The sequence below is a fragment of the Salvia hispanica genome, chromosome 4 (genome assembly GCF_029641045.1).
Source record: "Salvia hispanica isolate PSC_SH4W2 chromosome 4, Shi_PSC_v1, whole genome shotgun sequence".
NCBI classification, from domain to species: Eukaryota; Viridiplantae; Streptophyta; class Magnoliopsida; order Lamiales; family Lamiaceae; genus Salvia; species Salvia hispanica.
In genome coordinates, this window is record NC_142695.1 from 60,249,059 (window position 1) to 60,273,199 (window position 24,141).

A 24,141-nucleotide genomic window follows, 5' to 3' on the forward strand; every position below is an offset into this window, starting at 1 on the left:
CAACTTGAGAAGTCATTATGTTTTCCTCTTCCTTATCACTTAGATCATAGTCGCTGTCCACAAATGTAGCTGCCCAGCGTTATCGTCATCAGAATCAGCCTTCTCTTTTTCCTTTCCTTTCTCATTGCAGGTCCCCTTTCCCTTTCTTTTTCCCTTCACAACATCATTAACTTTCCCTTTTCCCTTTCTCACAGCCTCAGCCTTTCCCTTCCCTTTTCCCACAGCCTTAGCCTTTCCCTTCCCCTTTCCAGCCTTTTCTTTCCCCTTTCCATATCCATTCCCATTGCCTTTCACAGCCACAAGACCCTCTTCCTCAGATTCTTCCTCACTCTCCACCTCATACTCACTAGCTGAACTCTGTACTAACCAATCATCTCCACCAATTCCCTCACCCTCACCTACTCCAGTTCCCTCACCCTCACCAGCTCCCTCATCCTCACCATCATCAGTTCCCTCATCATCACCATCACCAAACCCCCAATTATCACCATCACCAAACCCCCCATCAGCACCATTACCATACCCCTTAGAATTACATTCCTCTTGCTCTGATCGTCTTCACTGGACTTTTAATTTTCTCCTCTGTTAATTGACTAGCGGGCTGTGAGCCCGTTAACACCTCACCAAAACCCCCGGGGTGAATGACATACATCAATCACCCCAGCCCTGATCCCTAACTCTGCCATGTCTATTGCAGACTTGTTGTCAAAAAGCTGCGCCATTCCATCCTCAAAGTTCATCCCAAGAATCCGATAGAAGTACTCTAACCCAGTCACATCCATCCCCAGCTTCTCCAACACATCATCAACCTCGAGCTTCGACCATTTGTCTAGATCACAGTTGTGAACATATTGAAGTTCAGCATTGACATAGTTCTTCCCAAACCCTTCCTCAAGGACACCATTGTAGTACAATCTTGTAACGAAGGTTCCATCTGCATGAGTACATGTAAAATGATATTAGTCGTCGTAGCTAAACAATATAAGATAACAGATTGGTCCAATATTTATGCTCTACATAACAGCTTAGTCCTACACATTTACAGACAAGAAAAATGGTCCCCTGTTGTCTGATTCCCCCACACCCAGTCCACATAACACCCTTTTACAAGTCAAAATTGTATGCAGACAAATAAACCCTTTTCCACATAACACTAAACCCTAAAAATTCTCAAAATCATTGGCATATACTCAAATCATACTCAATGGGACCACTTAATAAAGACAACACCATATTAAATACACCACAACCAATATATGCAAACCCTAGTAAGCAAACATTCAATCAAACGATTTTCAATCAAATTTCAAACAAATTTCAAACAACATTACCTTCTGAATGAAATTCAGGAACTAGATTTTCAGGCGGAGGAGGAGGAACTGGAATTTGAGGCGAAGGTCTTCTCCATTCAGAACGACGAAGTAGATGCAGCGAAGGCTTCCGGTAAAAATGACGGGGATATCGGGCCTTCTTCGTCCTCTCAAAATCGGAGTCGCTTTCTTGAGAAGCTCGACGATCACTGACTGAACAAGTAGGGTTCAATTTCAGAGAAGAATGGACATCCGTGTCGGAGCTAGGGTTAGAACCAACAAATCCTGATGCAGCCGACGGTCCTTGTTCGGTGTCAAGCGGGCGTGAATTGCTCATTTCAGTCTTCTTCCTCTTCCTCGCATATGATTTTTTTCACGCCGGCGAGACCTTTGGTGTAATGGTGGTTTGGGTACGGCGACTTCCAACTCATGGCAACCAACAATAATCGGTTGGAATCGGTCGGAATCGGGTGGCTTTGGTTTGAATCGGGCTTCTTGACCGGAATTCAGAACTAGGGTTCTTCTAAGAGAGTGACGAGAGAGATGCAAGAAAAGAGAGAGAGTGTCGTTTGATTTTCCAACTCCATACTTAGTGAAAAATGTTGTTTGATTATTCATATTCAAAAATATTAAAAATTTGAATTATTAGAAAAATAATTAACATAATATTAACCAACTAATAATCTCAGAATAAGTCTAATCGGGTCAAATTTCACTAACTAACGGTTGTCCGTCGAGAATTGACGGTGCCGTCAAAAAAGGATGCAAACGACATCATTTTTCATTTGTTTCGGACTTACTTTTTGAAAAGTGAATGTTCTGGACCAAAATCATAAATCAGCCATATGTAAAGGACCAAAATGGTACTATACTCTTTATCTTTTATTTTTGGTATCTTATTGATTTCCATGTATCGAGTCGAGCACAGTTGTAAGCTCCATTCTGGGTTTTCTTTGTCAGTTCTTTCTCGGAATGCAAAAGAGAGTCGAATCGCATAGTTGTAAATAAGTATAAATAGATTTATTGTATTCCATCTCAATTAAGAAATACCAGTACAATATAATTTGTCAATTTCTTATGCCCTCTTCTCTCTATCTCTCTCTAGTGTGTGTTTTATAGTGGTCTTTGTTTCAGTATATGTGGTCTTTAAACAGATTTGTATGGCAAGTGAATTTGACCAAGCAAAAATTTCTCTTAGCGTAGTCTAAAATTTAAGCCCAATAGTATTGGGCCGATTACGGCCCAGTGCTAATATACTCATATTAGATTTATGATGAAAGTCGCATTGAAAGCTGTATAATAAATTAACTAAAAAAAAAATTATTATTTAAATTTTAATTTTAATTATTTTCTTTCCAATTCTACTCCCCCTTTCCCAAAATTGATAAATTAAAAGAGAAATATAGAGAAAAAATAATTAAAGTAGTGTTAGTGAAGAATGAATCCCACCATATTACGAAGGAAATTGTTTCTAAAATTGAAAAATGCATATATTTATGAGACAAACTAAGAAAGAAAAAGTATATATTTTATTGGACGGAGGGAATATAACTTTTGAAAGTGAAGGGTAGCTTTCTAATCCTAGTTTTCATCTTCTATAGTGACCATAAAATAAATATGATTGGTTTTCCACTCCCAGCGAAGGTTTAATTATGTAATCAGAGGAGGCTGACTTATGACTGCCTCGTTTACTCCACCTATTTTTCCCTTATTTTATTGTCAATTATTTCCCTTTCACATGGTTTACATTATTAATTGTCTAGGCCACCTAATCTATTTACCAAATTTTTTTATACTCCGTTTACTTAACTTGATAAAAGTTGACCAGATTGAGTTTATGAATTTATAGTTCAAAATCCCTACCAATTCTGAAATAAATCGAAAAGAGAGTGTGATTGAATCCGAAAATCAATTCGAAACCAGCTCAGATAAGAACGATTCACGAAAAAAAGGTATTTTGTTTACCCCATTTCAATAGTTTAAGAATTATTTAGATAATTATATATGTCTGAATTTGAAGGATTAAACGTAGAATCATTTCGTTAAATAGAGAGTTGTTAGAATATTTAATTCAGTAATCTAAAGGATTCATTCATGTTAGCTTTAGCAAGTTTCATCTTAATTGCATAATCTTGTAAATTAAATCCGCCTTATTTAGATCTTGTTAAATATACTCTCTTTGTCCTACTCTAATAGATGCATTTCTTGCTCAACACGAAACATTATGCAGTGTTGTTTTCTTTTTCTTGTTCGGCAATCTATAGTTTTTTGGTTTTCTTGAAATTATTGTAATGTTGTTTCTAGCTTAAGCATACATATTACAAATATTTTTCAATTAGGATTAATATTTTTTATTCTATTGTTTTATCATAGTTGATTCTTATACATTTTTTGTTTGTCTTACTATAGTCGAGTCATTTCCTTTAATTCCAATCAAGATTATTATTTTCCTAATTTATTCTCTTTTCAGGTAGTATCTATTTTACTTTATTTTTTTTCTCTTTACTTATATCTACTTAATTTTTTCTCAACTCAACTTACTAATAAAAATTTATTCCTTTTACTCCATATTCAAAAGAAATGTCTCAACTAAAGAAAGAATTTTTCATAATTTGAAATTTTCTGTCACTAAGTGTTAAGAGTATTCCTCTCAACGTGATGCTAGAAGTAGAATGTAGAAGTCCCAGGAGGCGGAATCCCGTCGACAACTAGGGTTTGTGCAAGAAACGTAAAAGACAAGGAAAAAAATAGGCGAAATATCAGATGCTCTTTTATTGATTTTAGCGCCTATTTATAATCTAAGGACCCTAGGATTGGTTCGACTTACGGCCTGGGAAAGAACCAACAAAGAAAACCCGGAACGGAGCTTATAATTGGCTCGACTCAATTGTTCAAAAATAATAATAAAAGAAAAACAATAAATCCAAAAATAACAATAAGAGATTCTACTCTACTCCACGCCTTATTTGGAGACGAAATCTCCAAATCTGACAGGTGGTCTTGTCCTTCTTCTTGGCTTCTCTTGCTTGCTCGTCACCCTCGGGGAAGGCCTTCCCCGCTCCACCGTTTCACAATCCAGCTCCGGCACCTGCGGCTCCTCTGACTCTCCTTCCTCTATGACGACTCGGCGCTGTTCTGCCTGCTTCGGAGGTGTGCCCGTATCAACTCCCCCCCGGATAAGAGCATCCTTGTCCTCAAGGATGAGGGTCGGAAAACGGTGTCTAACTAATGTCAATGGCTCCCATGTCGGATTTTCGCCACCATCATCATCCCATTGAAGCAACGCCTCCTCCACCACAGCTCCCTCTCGCCATACCGTGCGACTGTAAACCCATTTTAGTGGCCTCGACACCAGGCGGCCTCGCGCGAACAGAGGCGACAGCGCTGAGGCCTCGGGCAACGCTCCTTCAACAAATGGCCGGAGCAAACTCACATGAAACACGTTATGCACACGACTACCTTCCGGTAAACAGCTGGCCAATACGCTCTAACACCTCATATGGCCCAAAAAACCTGCGCGCAAGTTTCGAAGATAGCGGTTTGGCCACCGAATATTGTCGATATTGTTGCAATTTAAGCAACACCAAATTACCCACCTCAAACTCCACATGACGGCGATGCTTATTTGCAGCGGCTCGCATACGCTGTTGTGCCTTCTCCAAATTCGCCCTCAAGGCGACGATCAGCTCCCCTCCCCCCCGCTGTCTGATCAGGGATGCCTCATCCGCCGGGGTAGTGTTTGACGGTTCTGCTGCCACCAATGGAGGGGGGTCACGCCCATACAAAGCCCTGAACGGCGAGGTCCCTACACCCTCGTGATAGAAACAGTTTAGAGATAATTCGGCTAGGGCAAGAAGTTCACCCACTTATTCGGCTTATCAGCCACGAACGCTCGCAAATACTGCTCCAGCCCCCTATTTCGCACCTCAGTTTGGCCGTCCGATTGCGGGTGATACGCGGTTGTGAAGTGCAGTTTAGTACCGCTCAAACGCAGCATATCCTCCCATATATCGTTTAGGAATACCGAATCCCTATCTGAAACCAAGGTCTTCGGAAAGCCATGGTGCTTCACCACTGTCTCTATAAAAAGGTTCGCCACCCGCAAGGCATTGAAATGCGACGGCAAAGGCGCGAAATGCGCGTACTTGGTCAGCCTATCCACCACCACCATAATTGTCGCAAAGCCTCCGGACTGGAGAAGACTCGTCACAAAGTCCATAGACACGTCCTCCCAAACCCGTGAAGGGATAGGCAATGGCTGCAGCAACCCTGCGGGTTTCTGTGTTGAATATTTGTTTGTTTGACACTCCAAGCAAGGCTCAACATACCTTTGGACATCACGCCTCATGTTCTTCCAATAAAATTGAGCTGCCAGTCGTCGAAAAGTCCTTTCCACACCCGGATGGCCTGCTTGAGGGGTCGAATGGTGCTCGTATAACAACGGCAGCTTGGCCGCTGAAAGCATGCCCACATAAATCCGTCTACCACGATAGACCAGGCCCCCTTCAAACGCCAAGTTCGAATCTACCTTGCCCTCTGCGATTAACGCCCGAATATCGACCAACTCGTCCAACGAGTCAACCTCTGCTCGTAGGATCTCCAGAATGTCCGGCACAGCCCCGCGTCCGGCTCCATATCGCGACGCGACAACGCGTCTGCAACTCTGTTCGATGCCCTAGTTTTGTATTCAATGCGAAACTTGTAACCCATTAACTTTCAAGCATAAAATTGCTGGTCAGGAGTTTGGATAATTTGTTGTAATAATTCTTTCAAGCTCTTTTGATCGCTTCGAATCACAAATTCGCGCCCCAACAAGTACTGACGCCACTTCTGAACTGCCTCCACAATCGTGTACAATTCCTTATGGTATGTCGAAGACACCCTTCGACGAGGGCCCAATTTCTTGGAGAAATAGGCCAAGGGATGGCCATCCTGAAGAAGTACAACGCCCACACCAAAATCCGACGCATCCATCTCGATAGAAAATGTCTTTGAGAAGTCCGGCAGACGTAATACTGGAGCTGACGTCTTAGCAGCCTTCAATGCCATAAAACTCAACTCCGCTGCGGGGGACCAAGCAAAGGCCTCCTTCTTAAGAAACGCAGTTAACGGTCCCGCAATTGCAGCATATTTAGCAATAAACCGACGGTAATAACCAGTGAGACCCAAGAATCCGCGCAATTGTTTGACAGAGGTCGGAACCGGCCACGCGACCATGGCTGCAATTTTCTCTGGGTCAAATATTCAACTGTGGTACTGCAGAAAACACACTTCGACAGCTTTACAAAGAACTGATTAGCCTTTAGGATCATGAGTACCTCGTGTAAGTGACGAACATGAGACTCCAGGGTCGGGCTATATATTAAAATATCGTCAAAAAAGACGATGACGAAGTGTCGTAGCAGGGGCCTAAAAATCTCATTCATGGCTGACTGAAATGTCGAGGGAGCATTAGTCAATCCAAACGGCATAACCAGGAATTCAAAACGTCATCCGCGTGCATCCGAATCTGATGGTACCCCGAGCGCAAATCAAGTTTAGTGAAAAAGCGTGTCGATCCCAATTCGTCAAACAACTCCTCCGAAATAGGTACAGGGAAATGATCGGGCACCGTGGCTTTATTTAGGGCTCTGTAATCGATACAAAACCGAAAAGTACCATCCTTCTTCCTAATGAGCAAAACCGGAGACGAGAAGAGGGTCTGGCTCGGTCTAATCACGCCCGAGACAACATCTCTTTTACTTGTCGCTTGATCTCATTCTTCTGGAAGTATGGGTAGCGGTATGGCCGCACATTGACCGGTTTTGTGTGCGGATAAATGGATGCGGTGGTCAAAAGGTCGGGGCGGCGGCATGCCCGACGGAGTGCGAAATACAGCCTCATGAGAACCCAACACCGCCAATACCATGGGGTCCAGGTCGTCCGGGAAGACCGGCTGTTCGGAGTTGCTCCCCTGCTCCTCACCCTTGGGCACTACGACTATCTCGAACAACTCTGCCTCTCCCCTTAGTGACAATAGACTCACAACGGTATTTTGGGAGACCTCTCGGGCGATCAGAGGGGACACCTTTAGACAAATCGGAACACCATTGCGTACGAACTCCAACGTCCCTTCCACAAAATCGCTCGTGAGCCGCCGCAGTGATTTCAGCCATGTTAACCCCAAAATCACATCCGGTCCATGTACCGGCGGTATATGTAAATCAACTAAGGAAAGTTTCTGCGCCACCCGTGTCTGTAGGCTAGCGTGCGAGCACACCAATGAGGCGCCATTGCCCACATAGACCCGAAACGGTTTAATAGCCGTTAATGGTAAGGAAAGTTTCTACGCCACCCTTGGATGCAAGAAATCATGGGAGCTGCCCGTGTCTACCAGAATTACCACCGGGTCCGCCCCGATTGTTCCCCTTATCTCCACCGCCTCCGGCCGCTGTTTTCCCTCCGGCGCATAGATGTGCGAAATATCGGCCGTGATCAATTCCGACTCCCGCTGATCCCCTAGTGTATCAGACTCCTCCACTTCGTCCTCCTCGGCGCCACCCATATAGGCAAGAAAAGGTCGCTTGCAAGCATGATTCGGCACCCACTTCTCTTCACAGTAGCAACACACACCACGCCGTGTACGATCAGCCCGTTGCTCCGCAGTTAGTCGTATAACCGGCAGCTTTGAATACTCGGGACCCCTGACATACACCGGTCTGGTCGTCTGCTGGGATTGTTGCTGCGGTAAGTTCGAGCTCGACGGTTGGGCCCGCTGATCTCTGGGGGTCCAATTGAGAAAAAAAAAATTGTCGAAGCCAGCTAATTTTCGAAGCCAGCTAATAGTATTAAGTCAGCTAATTAAAAAAACAAATTGAGAAAAGTAGCATGTGAAACAAGAATTAATAGTATTAAGTAGTATTAACACAATTGTCGAAGCCAGCTAATTTTGTCCCCATTATTGTGTATTGTATTTTGTCTGGTAATGATGTCTTCCTAAATTTTATCAACAATAATTATTTTTATATTCTCCACTTAGTACTAATTAAATCACTAGTTGAATTTGCGCACTTGTAGTTCAAAATCACTTCATGCTCTGAAATCGGAAAATCAATTCGAAACCAGCAAAGATAAGAAGAAGGATTACAAAAAGGTATTTTCTTTTCTTCTTTGAATATATAATTTCAAAGTTCATCATATATTATGTTTTTATTCTTTTTTAATCCAAAAGTTTGAATTTGAAATCTTTATTTTTCATAAGTTTGAGATCTGGTTCAGTATATAAACGATTCAATGACTTTTTTTTTTAATATATATATTTGTCTCACGACAGACATATTTATGTATATGTGCATGTTTAGATATTAATTTAATTGATCAATGTCGATAGTTTGTAACAATTTAGTGATAATTTTGGATATATTTAGAATTTTTTCATGTTTGAATCCATATTTTTAGATTAATGCTGCGATTATCAAATCAAAGTGTATATATCAGATCTGGTGATTGAAGGGAGCAATTCTAAGGGTACGTTCGATACAATGAAATTGAAATTAAAATTTTATTGGAATTGGAATGAGGTACTCCCTCCGTTCCCCTAAGATAACACATTTCTTAGTCGCCACAGGATTTTAGGAGTTGTTAGTTGATGTGATTACTTGGATATAGAAAGAGTGAATGTAGGTATTAAATGGAGAGAAAAAGAGTGTTGAATATTTAATTGAACGGAGCAATTGTAAGGGCACGTTTGATACCATGTAAATAAAATTTTATTGGAATTGTAAGGGTACGTTTGATACCTTGAAATTAAAATTTATTGGAATTGGAATGAAGTAGTAATTGATAAGTAGTATAAACTTGTCTTCTAATTTAATTTTGATCATTTGTCTGGTAAAATGAATTATTGTAAAATTGTAGTACTATTCTAGTTTCTAATCCTTTATCATATTTAGTGCAGTTATTGTAGAAGCATAAACATGGCGGAGGCTGCAGTCTTAGGGATGATACAAGATCTCGAGAGTTTACACGTTACATGTACCGATAGGGACGATCTTGAGATGTTCGAGGACAAAATTGTAGTGCTGAAAGAGATATTGGATTTGTTGAGAAACTTGAAATTGGAAGAGAGGAGCAGGCTAAAATATTTAATAGCTGACCTGGTTGAGTTGGGTCAAGATGTCTTGGACATGGACATCTCATGGATTGAATTGAGATTAAAGTGCATCAAAGATGAGATACAAGTGACAAAGATGCGGATGAGAAACTTTGGAGCTGATGAGAACAATATTGGAGACGAAGAAGCAGAAGAAGAGGAAGTTGTGGTGGGGTTGGAGAAAGACATGCAGAAGTTGCTTGACAGAGTGATTTTAACAAAGGTTAAGGAGTTACGGATAATGTGTATAAAGGGCATGATTGGTGTCGGGAAGACAACTCTCGCCAGACAAGTGTACAAGGCCGGGGCTGGCCAGTTCCAGCGTCATGCCTGGGTATGCGCTTCTACTGACATGAGTAAAAAAGAGATACTTATGAAACTGATACAACAAATGGTGGAAGGATATGAAAGAGATCCGTCATTGGAAGAAATGGACAACCGGAGCCTCCAACGGATTCTATGCCAGCACCTGCAGGACATGTCATATTTCATTGTTCTCGACAATATTCCGAAAGAAATGGGATTGGATTCCATCTTCAGAGGTCTTCCATCTGAAGGTATATACATATATTTGGAGATTTTCTCAAAATTAGACTATAAATTACTCCCTCTGTCCCATTAGAAATGAAACGTTTTCCTTTTTAGTTTGTCTCATTAAAAATAAAATGTTTCCTAAAACGAAAACATCTATATCTCTACTTTTTCATCTGTCTTACTTTACTCTCGTTTCATTAACTCACAAAACAACACTACATAAAAACCCGTGCCGATTCCCAAATGTTGCATATTTAACAGTTCATTAGCATTCCAAGTTTCCTTATCATGCATATATGCAGGCCTTACTGGAAGCAGGTTGCTGTTTGCGAATCGCTATGTGCTTAGAACAGGCAACATCAATTATACTCATGAGATGAGTGCTTTGGATTCTGATAAGAGCTGGCAATTGTTTTTGAAAATAGTTGATAAAATTACATGTGTTGAGAACAAATTCAGTAAGGAGTTGGAGAGGAAGGGAAGGGAGATGTTGAAGAAATGTGGGGGTTTGCCGATGGCTATAAAAAATGTTGCAAGGCAGAAAGCAAAACAAAGACTTTCGGGGATTGATTGGGAACAACTTTTTGATTCAATTGATTTGATTGAATCACTGAAGTTATTGGAACCGATGTATCATCAATTGAAAGAACGTTTCAAGCCACAGTTCTTGCATTTTTCCTTTTTTAAGGAAAATGCATTAATGAGAGAGACAAAGTTGAGACAGATTTGGGACGCAAATGGATTATATAATATACCAGTTACAAGGGAATTTGTTGATAGCTCGATTCTCAAAGTCGCGAAGCAGCACTTTTGTCAAATAAAATGTCACCTCCATCCTCTATTACACATGATATCAATCAAAAAAGCTGAAGAGGAAATGGGCTTAGAGATCTTAAGGAGCAATGGAAACAGTAGGCCCTCTCAGAATGCCCGTCATCGTGTTATCCATTGTGGCAGAGACAGGTTTAATCATTTCACGAAGGAAGATTGCAAACAACTTATTTCTCTCGTCTTCCATGGAGGTGGTCGCTACTTGGACGATGTTAGCCAATCATATTGGAAGAGTTTTGAAGCCCTCAAGATACTCGACATAGAGGATTTTGGGTTGAAGAGTTTGTCTGAAACTATCGGCACATTGATTGAGTTAAGGTATTTGGGATTGAGAAACAATTACATACAAGAGATCCCACGCTCGTTGGCGGATCTGGAAAACCTTGAGGTTCTTGATATAGCTCTGAACTTTATGATGGAGGTGCCAAATATTATATGGCATATGGGCAACCTTTGTCATCTCAACATGTCTGATGTGATTTTTCGGAAGCCTTTGACAGTAGATGCGCTGCAGAATATACGGTCCCTAGCATACATCTCAATTTATGATTGGACATGTGAGGACCCGAACTCCAGTAGAAAGTATAAACTTCTAATGTTGGGCTTTGAAGATGTTGATGGAAACTCGGATGTAGGCAAGCTCTTTAAATCACTAGCTAAGCTTCCGAACTTTTATGAACTTTCTGTAAGAGGGTTTCGTTTTAGAAGCATGCCATGTTTGGATGAAATTTGTTTTATAAAAAGACTCAAGGTACTAAAACTAGATGGGCGCATTGGTAGGTTACCAAGTGCAGATAATCTACCTCAACAGGTTGAGTACATAGCATTGATAAATACTTGTCTTGATAAAGACCCCATGCCGATATTAGAGAAGCTCAGTTCCCTAAGCAAGCTCAAACTGCGAAATGCATACACTGGACGAGAAATGGTGATCCAAGAAGACGGATTTCCTGAGCTTGAATTGCTTTGCATCAATGAATTGTGGAATCTTAGAAATATACAAGTTGATGAAGATGCAATGTTGAATCTCAGGAAACTTGAAATCAACAACTGTCCACATCTAGAGACACTCCCAGAATGGATTAGGTCGAATTCTGAACTGCAAAAGTTTAAGATGGTAACAACAAAACACATTGCAACAAAGATCAGAAATTCTGGTTTGACCTCCGAAATTATTGAGGAGGATATCTATCCATAGTTTGAAGTTGATATATATATCTGGTTAGTTGAGTGTATATTTTTATTCTTTCATTTTATTTTGTTTATTTGCAAATAACTTGGTCTACAGTCTTCGCAGATGGTGCAATGTCGACCGATAGAGAGATAGAGGCTTCGGCCACTTCTTCACCACCGCTGTCGCTCCCGAGGGCCTTAACCAGACCTCTTGAAGATTTTGTCTATGATTGTTTCCTTAATTTATCCTTTATTTTTGGTATCTAATTGATTTCCATGTATCAAGTCGAGCATAATTATATGCTTCATTCTGGTTTTCTTTGTTGGTTAAAGAGAGTATGTGGCATAATAGGCTTGGTCACATGAGTGAAAAAGGCTTAAATGTCCTGAAAAAGCACGCTATCTTATCTGATTCTGATGTTCATGGTAGCCTACCTTTCTGTGACACTTGTGTTGCTGAGTAAACAGCATAGGGGTACTTTTCAAACTCCAGTTCTGCAAATATAAGTAAGAATGTTCTTGAATACTTGCATATGGATGTGTGGGGCCCTGCTTCTGTGTCTTCTCATCCTAATGCTGTTTATTTTCTTTCAATCATTGATGATTTCTCCAGAAAGATTTGGCGTTTTCTTCTAAAACACAAGAATGATGTTTTTGATAAATTTGTTGTATGGAAGAATTTGGTTGAAAATCAAACTAGAGAGAAAGTTAAGGCTATTAGAACTGACAATGGTTTAGAGTTCTATAATAAACAGATGGATGAATTGTGTGCTGATTTTGGTATTAATAGACATAAAACTGTACCCTATTCACCTCAGCAAAATGGCATTGCTGAAAGGATGAATAGGACTTTGCTTGATAAAGTGAGATGCATGCTTGCAAAATCTGGTTTATCTAAAAAATTTTGGGGTGAAGCTTTGATGACTGCTACTTACTTGAGGTCTCCCTCTGTTCCTTTGAAAGGGCAGTGCCCTGAACATGTGTTTACTGGAAAAACTGTGAATCTTTCTCATCTTAGGGTGTTTGGTTGTTCTGCTTTTGTGCATACCAAAACGGATAAGCTTGAACCTAGATCTAGAAAGGGTGTTTTTCTGGGATATCCTGGGGGTGTTAAAGGATATAGAGTCTGGCTGAGAGATGAGCCTGGGTTTAGAGTCACTATTAGCAGGGATGTGGTCTTGGTTTGAGGGGAGGATTGTGGTAGAGCAAACCATATCCCACATCGGAGAATGGACAAGAGTTGCAAGCATATATAATGGCTACTCCAACAATATTAGTATGAGACATTTTGGGGAGATCCCCAAGAGTAAAACGTGAGGGCTTTGCCCAAAGCAGACAATATCATACTAATGTGGAGTTCGGGTGTGCACCACCGATACCCAACAGTGGTATCAGAGCCAGTTCAGGGTTGGGCCTGCTCGGGGTTCGGTGGTTGCACTTGCAAGTTCTCCGATGTCTCTGCGTGAGCTCGACCAAGACCCGTGGGTGACCCTAAACCTTTAACATGAGGCACACATGTGGTCTGTGGTCTGGTGGTCTTGGTTTGAGGGGAGGATTGTGGTAGAGCAAACCATATCCCACATCGGAGAATGGACAAAAGTTGCAAGCACATATAATGGCTACCCCAACTCCATTAGTATGAGGCCTTTTTGGGGTGAGGGCTTTGCCCAAAGCGGACAATATCATTCTAATGTGGAGTTCGGGTGTGCGCCACCGGGACCCAACAGAGTCGAACCGCATAGGTGTACATAAGTATAAATAGATTTATTGTATTCCATCTCAATCAAGAAATACAATATAATTTGTCAATTTCTATTTCCCTCTTCTCTCTCGTTCGCATGTGTTTTAGAGCACTTTATTTCAAATTTTCAATGTATTATTTAACAGTGAAGTCTAGTTTTTGTATGCATTTATTTTGTATAAACCTTTTTCTACGTTGGAATATTGACTAACAAACTTACTCTTCTTCAATGCATTTACCTGATTTAACCATATTTATTGGTCATTGAGGTAAATTTAAAAGACAAGGTTAATGTTTAGGATTTAAGATTTAATAAACGATCGAGACGAATGTACATAACTAATTTGAAAACTTTTTGTCTAATAGTCAACGTAAAATTCATTTTGATTTAATCAAATTTTTGTTGTAATTAAAATATTTTATAACTTACTAATGTTAAAGATTTAAGTTAATTAGAATGAAAAATTAACTCACTAATTTGTTGCGACAATAGCATCGATTAAGAAAGTGCAATTTCATAACGAGAGATAATGTTAGCCATATAATGGAAGAGTTAATCATTTTTATTAAATCCTTTAATAGAATTCAGAAAAAAGGTACTACAAGAATTTATTGAACCAATATTCCCATGGACTATTGAATTGGAATGCATAAATTAACAATCGCAAACATTCAATGAAAATTGATTTTTTTTTATTATTTAAATCATAACTTTAGTTGATTTTCTATCAATTCTAAAGTGAAAAGTAATTTTCTAATTCTAGTTTTCATCTTCTAAAGTGACCTTAAAATAAATATGATTGATTTCACCCAGCGAAATAATTATATAATCAGAGGAGACTAAGTTATGATCTCGAGATTCTTAAAAGAAATTTATTGAGATAATTAAGCAGCAGAAAATTAATTTATCTGACTGCCTCGTTTACTACAGCTATTTTCTCCTTATTTTATCGTCAATTGTTACCATTTCACATTGTTTACATTAGTACTAATTGTCTAAGCCAGCTATTATTTTTTATCAAATTAAATTTATATTCTCCATTTATATATTAAAAGTTGACCAGATTGAGTTTGTCAATTTGTTGTTCAAAATCCCTTCCAATTGTGAAATAAATCGAAAAGAGAGTTATTGAATCCGATAATCAATTCAAACCAGCACCGATAAGAAGAAAGATTCACAAAAAAAGGTATTTTCTTTTCTCCATTTCAATAGTTTCAGAATTATTTAGATAATTATGTATGTCTGAATTTGAAATCATTCTCTTCAGGAATTTGATTAAACGTAGAATCATTTCGTTAAATAGAGAGTTGTTAGAATATTTAGTTCAGTAATTTTTTAATGATTCAAATGATTATCTTAATTGCATAATTTTTTTAATAAAATCCGCATAATTTTGATCTTGTTAAATTTAGATGTTTAATACTGAAATTGCTCTATAAATTTTTGTTCTCTCGAAATTGTTGTAGTGTTGTTACTAGATTATGTATACTTATTTCAAATCTTTTTCAATTAGGATTAATATTTGATACTCTATTCATCCCATCGTAACTGAATCGATCATATTCATAGTCGTTTTTTGGTCGTCTCACCATAGTTGAGTCATTTTCCTTTTTTTTTCCAATCCAGTTTTTGAAATAGGGTGGATATTCGGAATTTGACCTATCTTTTGTGATTGTAGAAGCATAAACATGGCGGAGGCAGCGGTCTTAGGGATGATTCGAGATCTCGAGAGTATGGATGTTACGCGTGCAGATACGTTCGCGAGTGTCATCAAATTGAGAAACATTGAATTGCTGAAAGAGATATTGGATTTCTTAAGAGACTTGAAAAGGGAAGAGAGGCTAAAATATTTCATTGCTGGCTTGGTCGATTTGGCTAAAGATGCCACGGGCGTGGAAATTTTTGATTACCGTTATTGTCCCCCGTTTAAGAGCATCAAAGACGAGATCGAGATGACAAAGATGCGGATGACAAACTTTGGAGCGGATGAGAAAAATGTTGGAGACGAAGAAGAAGCAGAAGAAAAGGAGGAAGTTGTGGTGGGGTTGGAGAAAGACGTGAAGAAGTTGCTTGACAGAGCGATTTTTAAAAAATCTAATAAGTTAGAGATTTATTCTATAAAAGGCATGACTGGTATCGGGAAGACAACTCTGGCCAGACAACTGTACAAGGCTGGGGCTGGCCAGTTCCAGCGTCGTGCCTGGGTATCCATTTCTAGTGGCACGAGTAACAAAGAGATACTTATGAAACTGATACAACAAATGGTGGAGGGATATGAAGGAGATCCGTCATTGGAAGAAATGGACAACCGGAGTCTCCAACGGATCCTTCGCCAAAACTTGCAAGGATTGTCATATTTCGTAGTTCTCGACAAAATCCCGGAAGAAATGTGTGTGAGGTCCATCTTTAATGTTTTTCCATCTCAAGGTACGTATGTTTTGTTTTAGAGTAAAGGTCAATTTTGGTAAACATATGACTAAAATACGAATTTAGCCAAAAACATTTATTTTTGAAAAACAGGTCCATAACAAATGAAAATGTCGCTGAATTAGTCCTTTTTTTAACGGTTCCGTCAAAAAACTAACGGTCAATGCTAATTGCATGGTGGCATGATCGTTAGTTTTTTTACGGAACCGTAAAAAAGGACCACTCCGACAAGGATTTCATTTGTTGTTGACCTGTTTTTCAAAAATTGAATGTTTTGTACCAAATTCGTACTTTGGTCATTTGTTTAGGATTTGATATTTACTCTTTGTTTTATCTTATACTAATATTATATTTGATCCTAATTGGCTATGTCAAACAATCAAATAATTAATCCAAATTTTGCAATTCATTAGCCATCCAAATGGTTTCTAATACGTGATATCTCTATGAATATTCCCTCTACCCTATTATATTGATTTAGCATATCTTTCCCATATTTTCCCATATATCTCTTAGGATATTTTGTCTTGCTCATTAAGTTATTATCCTATTATAAATAGGGCTATTGTTATTATCATTAGGCAATCAAGAAATACAATTACCTTTATCTTATCTTATTTTTACGCTTATTTCAATTCAGTATTGATCTTGGTTTGATCGACGGACAAAGCTCCCGCGACTACCTCGTCTACCTTTTATCCCTCCGATGATCGCCTCTGCGACGCCGGAATCTTGTTAAGAGAAATCATCTCTTAACAATTTCCTTTTATTGTTTTATGTAATAATCGTTCTTATAAATATATGAAGGCCTTACTGGAAGCAGGTTGCTGTTAACAAGTCGCTATGATATTACAACAACCAAGGTTGAATATACTCATGAGATGAAAGCTTTGAATTCTGATAAGAGTTGGCAATTGTTTTCGAAAACAATTAACAAATATACGAGTAATGAGAATAAATTCTCAAAGGAGTTGGAGAAGAAGGGCAAAGAGATGCTTAAGAAATGTGGAGGTTTGCCGATGGCTATAATAGATGTTGCAAGGCAGAAAGCAAAACAAAGACTTTCAGGGATTGATTGGGAAGAGCTTTTTGATTCAATTGATTTGTGTGAATCATTGAAGTTATTGGAACCGATGTATCATCAATTGGAAGAACGTATCAAGCCACATTTTTTGTATTTGTCCATTTTTAAGGAAAATGCAATAATCAGAGAAGAAAAGTTGGAACAGATTTGGGCTGCAAATGGATTAGATTTTGAACAAGTTACAGAGGATTTTGCTAATAGATCGATTCTTGAAGTCGTGAAGCTGCACTTTGAGAGAAGAAAGTGTCGTCTCAATCCTCTATTACTCATGATATCAATTAAGAAAGCTGAAGAGGAAATGGGCTTTGAGATCTTAAGGATCAATGGAAACAATGGGCCCTCTCAGAATGTTCGTCATCGTGTTATCCATTGTGGCAGAGACAAGCTTAATCATTTAACGAATGAAGATAGCAAACAACTTATTTCTCTCATCTTCCATGGAGGTGGTGGCTACTTGGACGACACTAGCTCGTCTTAATGGGATAGTTTTGAACTACTCAAAATACTTGACATGGAAGATTTTGGCGTGAAGACTTTATCTGAAAATATTGGAGTATTGATTGAGTTAAGATACTTGGGATTGAGAAACAATTACATACAAGAGATCCCACACTCGTTGGCGTATCTAGAAAAACTTGAGGTTCTTGATATATCTCTGAACTTTATGGTGGAGATCCCGGATATTATTATATTCGAAATGGGAAACCTTCGTGTTCTCCACATGTCTAATGTGATTTTCCGGAAGCGTTTGAAAGTAGATGCGCTGCAGACTTTGGGGACCCTAGCATACATCTCGATTTTGTTGGAATATTTGACACACAAAATATAGGAACACTCAACAAAGATGATTTATGGAGGATAAGTATTTATAGATTTCTCACAAAAGGATTACAAAATACACACAAAGGGCTTCAGCACTACAAAGCTTTCTTCTCTCTTCCTCACTTGAGCTACGGCTCTTTTCTCTATAATTCTCACTCACAATTTCTTTTCTTATGATTGACTTATATTACAATAAACTACTACACCCCTATTTATACATATTCAAATATAATAAAATAGTCAACTATTGCTAGCTACTATACACATCTCCATTACGTGGCTCATTAGCTTAATTAGGAAGATATTGCATATAATCCACTAGTTCCACCGCCTGATAGAAGTTGATGAGGTAGATAGGTCGTGTCATCCTCATTACCATGAAGAATTCTAAGGATTACACCACTTATGATAAGGTGGTGATGCAGCAGCTTCATCACCAATGCTTAATTGTGAAGTAATTGAGTTAATAATTTCTAACATCCTCCCTTAAGCTCAATTCTTCACGGTTTTCATCCCGAGCATAAATTTCAATCTTCTAAAAACATCGTTCTTTAGCGGCTTCGTAAATATGTCTGCAATCTGATCCTGTGACTTGCAGTATACTAACTCCACATCATTTTGGTTCACGTGCTCCCGAATGAAATGATAACGAGTATCGATATGCTTACTTCTTTCGTGGAACACCGGATTCTTTGCAAGTGCTATTGCAGATTTATTATCAACACGTAAATCCGTCGGGCCTTGTTGCGCGAATCCCAGAAAACTTAGTAAATTTCTCAACCAAATGCAATGGCACACAGTTGAACTTGCTGCAACATATTCAGCTTCACATGTTGAGAGTGTCACTATAGCTTGCTTCTTGGACGACCAAGTGAAGACAGCATCTCCAATATAAAAACAGTAGCCGGTAGTGCTTTTTCTTTCATCTAAGTCTCTTCCCCAATCGCTATCCGAATAACCAATGAGCTTAACTTCTTGATTAGAGGGATAAAGTATACCTTCATTCAGCGTACCTTTAATATAGCGCAAAATCCTCTTGGCTGCATTCAAATGAGATTGTGACGGCGTTTCCATGTACCTGCTAATTAGTCCAACTCCATAGAGAATATCGGGCCTAGTGCACGTTAGATATCGTAGACTTCCAACCAGGCTTTTGAAGTAAGTTGGATCTACCTCTGCTTCACCATCATGCTTCCTCAATTCTTGACCAATCTCCACGGGAGTATTAACGGGATTGCAAGACTCCATTTTGAACTTCTCCAAGATTTGTTTTGCAAATGAACTTTGAGAGATAAATATCCCATCTCCCTTTTGCACTACCTCAATTCCCAGAAAATGTGCCATCAAGCCAATGTCCGTCATCTCGAACTCCTTGATCATGCTCTTCTTGAATTTATGAAACATTGCTTCACAATTTCCAGTAAAAATTAGATCATCAACATATAGGCAAACAAACAACATGTTACCTTTAGCATCTTTCTTCAAGTATAGAGCATGTTCATATGCGCACTTCTCAAAACCATTCCTCAGAAAATATTCATTGATTCTGGAATTCCAGGCGCGAGGTGCTTGCTTGAGCCCGTACAAAGCTTTCTTCAATCTGTAGACTTTATTTTCGGCTCCTCGTTTCACATAACCTTCAGGTTGCTCCACGTAAATTTCTTCTTCAAGAAAGCCATTTAGAAATGCAGACTTCACATCAAGCTGATAAATCTTCCAATTGTGTTGAGCGGCTAGTGAGATAAACATTCTGATCGTCTCAAGACGAGCAACGGGAGCAAATACTTCACTATAATCGATTCCAGCCTTCTGCTTGTATCCTTTAGCCACCAACCTCGCCTTGTACCTTTGCACTTCACCGTTGGCATTTTTCTTTGTTTTGAACACCCATTTCACACCAATTGCTTTTCGGCCTTCTGGCAATGTCGTCAACGACCAAGTATCGTTTTTCTCAATCGCATTGATTTCCTCGTCCATTGCAATCTTCCATTTCCTATCTTGCGCAGCATCTGCATAAGCAACTGGATCAGCATCCATAAAAATACAAATAAGATTCACATTTTCCTCTCCAGCTCCATCAACTTCTTCAGTAGCTTCATATATATCATTCAGATTGCGCATTCTTCTTGGCCTTCTGACTGGACCTTGAGATGATGCTGGTGAATCTGGCTCTTCTACTTCACGTGCTTCTTCTTGCTGATCAGGTACAATATCCGACGAGCTTGCAGCTTTCTTATCCTCCCAGCTCCATGTTTGATCTTCTTCAAACACCACATCGCGACTTATGATCACCTTCTTCGTGAGTGGGTTATACAATTTGTAACCCATTACTCGATCTTCATATCCCACGAAGATATACTTTTCACCTTTGTCATCAAGCTTGATTCTTCGAGCTTCAGGAATTTTGGCATAGGCAATGCAGCCAAAAACTCTGAGGTGTGCAACGCTGGGCTTGAACGAGCTCCATGCTTCTTCAGGTATCATGTTGCGAACACTTTTGGTTGGACATCGATTCAAGAGATATACTGCTGTTGCGACAGCTTCAGCCCAGAATTCTCGGGGTAAATCCTTCCCTTTGATCATACTCCTTGCCATATCAAGAATTGTCCGGTTCTTCCTTTCAGCAACACCATTCAGTTGAGGAGTATATTGAGGTGTAAGCTGGTGAACGATTCCATGCTCTTTGCAAAACTTTTCGAACAGATCGGATGTGAACTCGCCACCTTGGTCGGATCTGAGAACTTTAATATAGTGTCCACTCTGTCTTTCAACAAGAATTTTGAACTCTTTGAAAATATCAAACACCTCAGATTTCCTTTTCAAGAAATATACCCAAGTCTTTCTGGAATAATCATCAATGAAAGTCAAAAAATACTGATTACCTCCATTAGAAACAGGCTTCAGAGGACCGCATACGTCTGTATGAACGATCTCCAACGGGCGTGATGCTCTCCATCTCATTTCTTTAGAGAAGCTTGGCCTATGATGTTTGCCAAGTATACAACCTTCGCAAACTTCTTCAGGATGATCAATATGCGGCAAACCTTTCACCATATTCTTTGTGGAAAGAAGCTTTAAACCACCAAAATTTAGATGTCCAAGACGCAAATGCCATAACCAAGATTCATCTTTAACAATGGAATTCATGCACTTCAACATATCATGTTTCATATTCAATGCAAATAATCTATTTTTGGACATCTTCACACAGGCAACCAAATTACCACGAGCATCATTGATAGTAAGGCGGGAATTCTTGATACTAACATCAAATCCTTTCTCCAGCAATTGACCAAGACTCAAAATATTGCTTTTCATGGCAGGCACATAATAGACGTCATATATAAAACCATGATTTCCATTCTTCAGCTTAATCAGGATGTTACCTTTTCCTTGCACCGCAACTTTTGAGGAATCTCCAAAGGTCACGTCCTCATAGGATGTCTCCTTTAGCTCCACGAAGAGTTCCTTGTTCCCGCACATGTGGTTACTCGCTCCAGTATCCAAGTACCACGTGCTACACTGATCACCTTCAAGTCCTTTGTGAATAAAAAGAGAGGTTGAAGTTACCTGCTCATTATCATCTCCACCATCGGCATAATTGACTTGTTGATTGGTCCTGGTATTTTCGGCTATTGGACACTCATAACTGTAATGCCCGAATTCGTGACAAGTATAGCACTCGACATTTGCTTTATCAAACCCTTGTTGATTGTAGGATTGAGAATAACCGCCTCTATACTGACTTCTTCCTCGTCCTCGTTGTCCATAAAAATTTCGACCTCTGCCTCGATAGGTGAAATTCTGTCGTCCTCCCTTGTTTTGATAATTCTGGCCTCGTCCTCCTTGGCTATGGTAATTCTGTCCACGTCCTCCATCATACTGGTAATTTTGGCCGCGTCCTCGACCACCACGATAACCTCGACCTCGGCCTCGGTTGTATCTACCACGTGATGTCCCAGGCGCAGACTTCTTATCTTCTTGGATTGACATCTTCGCTTGTAGCATATGCTCAAGTGCCGGAGTGGTCTTTTTCTTCATGCGTTGCTCGTGGACTTCCAAGCTGCTCTGCAACTTGTCGATGGACATGGTGTTGAGATCTTTTGATTCTTCAATAGCAGCAACAACGTGCTCAAATTTCGACGTCAAGGAACGAAGAATTTTCTCTATGACACGAACATCTTCAATGTTCTCCCCTTGCCTTTTCATTTGATTCACAATAACTAATGTTCTTGTGAAGTAGTCTGAAATGCTCTCCGCTTCAGACATGGCCAAACTTTCGAACTCGCCACGTAGGATCTGCAGTCGAACTCGTATCGCCTTATCAACGCCGGTGAAAGCATTCTTCAGAATCTCCCAGGCTTGTTTTGACGTGGTGGCGGCACTTACTTTCTCGAACGTGGTTTCATCAATACCTTGATAGATATTGAATAACGCCTTCTTGTCTCGTTTCCTAGCGTCTCTGAGGGCGTTCCTCTAGTTGTTCGTCAGGGCATCTTCGGCTTCTTGGGAGGCAGGTTCGGTGTAGCCGTCTTGAACAATATCCCACAACTCTTGTGATTGCAACAAGACTCGCATCTGAATACTCCAATTTCCATAATTGTGTTTCTCCAATTTGGGAATTTGGGGCTGGACCATGTTCAACGTTGCCGCCATAGGTAGAATCGAGTGGCTCTAGATACCAGATTTGTTGGAATATTTGACACACAAAATATAGGAACACTCAACAAAGATAATTTATGGAGGATAAGTATTTATAGATTTCTCACAAAAGGATTACAAAATACACACAAAGTGCTTCAGCACTACAAAGCTTTCTTCTCTCTTCCTCACTTGAGCTACGGCTCTTTTCTCTCTAATTCTCACTCACAATTTCTTTTCTTATGATTGACTTATATTACAATAAACTACTACACCCCTATTTATACATATTCAAATATAATAAAATAGTCAACTATTGCTAGCTACTATACACATCTCCATTACGTGGCTCATTAGCTTAATTAGGAAGATATTGCATATAATCCACTAGTTCCACCGCCTGATAGAAGTTGATGAGGTAGATAGGTCGTGTCATCCTCATTACCATGAAGAATTCTAAGGATTACACCACTTATGATAAGATGGTGATGCAGCAGCTTCATCACCAATGCTTAATTGTGAAGTAATTGAGTTAATAATTTCTAACAGATTTATGATTGGAAATTTGAGAACCCAGGCTACACGGTAATGTATGACTTCCAAACGTTGGGCATTGAAGAAGTTGATGAAAACTCGGATGTAGGCATGCTCTTTGCAACACTAGCTAAGTTTCCGAAGTTTAAAAAACTTCTCTTAAGAGGGTTTTGTTTTAGAAGCATGCCGTGTTTGGACGAAATTGGTGCTATAAAAGGACTCAGGGTACTAAAAGTAGATGGGCGTATAGGTAGGCTACCAAGCGCAGATTGTTTGCCTCAGTTGCTAATTTACATAGCATTGGTAAATACTTGTCTTGATGAAGACCCCATGCCGGTATTAGAGAAGCTCTATTTCCTAAGCCACCTCAAACTGCGAAATGCATGCACTGGTCGAGAAATGGTGATCCAGCGCCACGGATTTCCCAGGCTCAAAGTGCTTTGCATCAATGAACTGTGGAATCTTAGAAAGATGCAAGTTGATGATTATGCAATGTTGCGTGTCGAGGAACTAGAAATCAACAACTGTCCACATCTGGAGACACTCCCCGAACAAATTGGGAGGATGTCTAAACTGCAAAAGTTTAAGATGGTAACGACAAAACACATTGCAACAAAGATCAGAAATTCAGGCTTGACCTCCAAAATTATTGAGGAGGATATCTATCCATAGTTTGAAGTTGATATATATCTGGTTAGTTTAGTTGAGTGTATATTTTTCTTCTTTCATCTTCCCTTTGTTTATTTGTAAATAACTTGCTCTACAGTCTTTGTAGAAGGTGCAATGTCGACCGATAAGTGTACCTCGACGAGCAGAGAGATAGAGGCTGAACTCACCGGTTGTCGCTCCTGAGAGCCATAACTAGACAGACCTCTCCGCAAAGTTCATCAACCACAGTGTCTTGAAGATTTT

At 39.6% G+C, this 24,141-nt stretch overlaps 2 protein-coding genes across 4 annotated transcripts; both read left to right on the forward strand.

The window, feature by feature from the left end:
• Nucleotides 1–3,147: 3,147 nt before the first annotated feature.
• Nucleotides 3,148–12,511, forward strand: LOC125193092 (disease resistance RPP8-like protein 3). Of its 3 annotated transcripts, none has more exons than XM_048090824.2 (5): nt 3,148–3,262; nt 8,367–8,442; nt 9,242–9,998; nt 10,278–12,027; nt 12,095–12,511. In XM_048090824.2, exons 3-4 carry the CDS (start codon nt 9,266–9,268, stop codon nt 12,002–12,004), a joined length of 2,460 nt encoding a protein of 819 aa, XP_047946781.1. In that variant the 5' UTR covers nt 3,148–3,262; nt 8,367–8,442; nt 9,242–9,265; the 3' UTR covers nt 12,005–12,027; nt 12,095–12,511. The 3 variants fall into 3 exon arrangements, with proteins under 3 accessions (XP_047946781.1, XP_047946779.1, XP_047946784.1); XM_048090822.2 differs by having other exon boundaries at nt 9,247–9,998; XM_048090827.2 differs by having other exon boundaries at nt 9,247–9,998; nt 12,104–12,511.
• Nucleotides 12,512–15,409: 2,898 nt separating this feature from the next.
• On the forward strand, nt 15,410–17,710 carry LOC125195568 (putative disease resistance RPP13-like protein 3). The gene is made up of 2 exons (XM_048093706.1): nt 15,410–16,148; nt 16,956–17,710. Exons 1-2 carry the CDS (start codon nt 15,410–15,412, stop codon nt 17,708–17,710), a joined length of 1,494 nt encoding a protein of 497 aa, XP_047949663.1.
• Nucleotides 17,711–24,141: the final 6,431 nt, after the last annotated feature.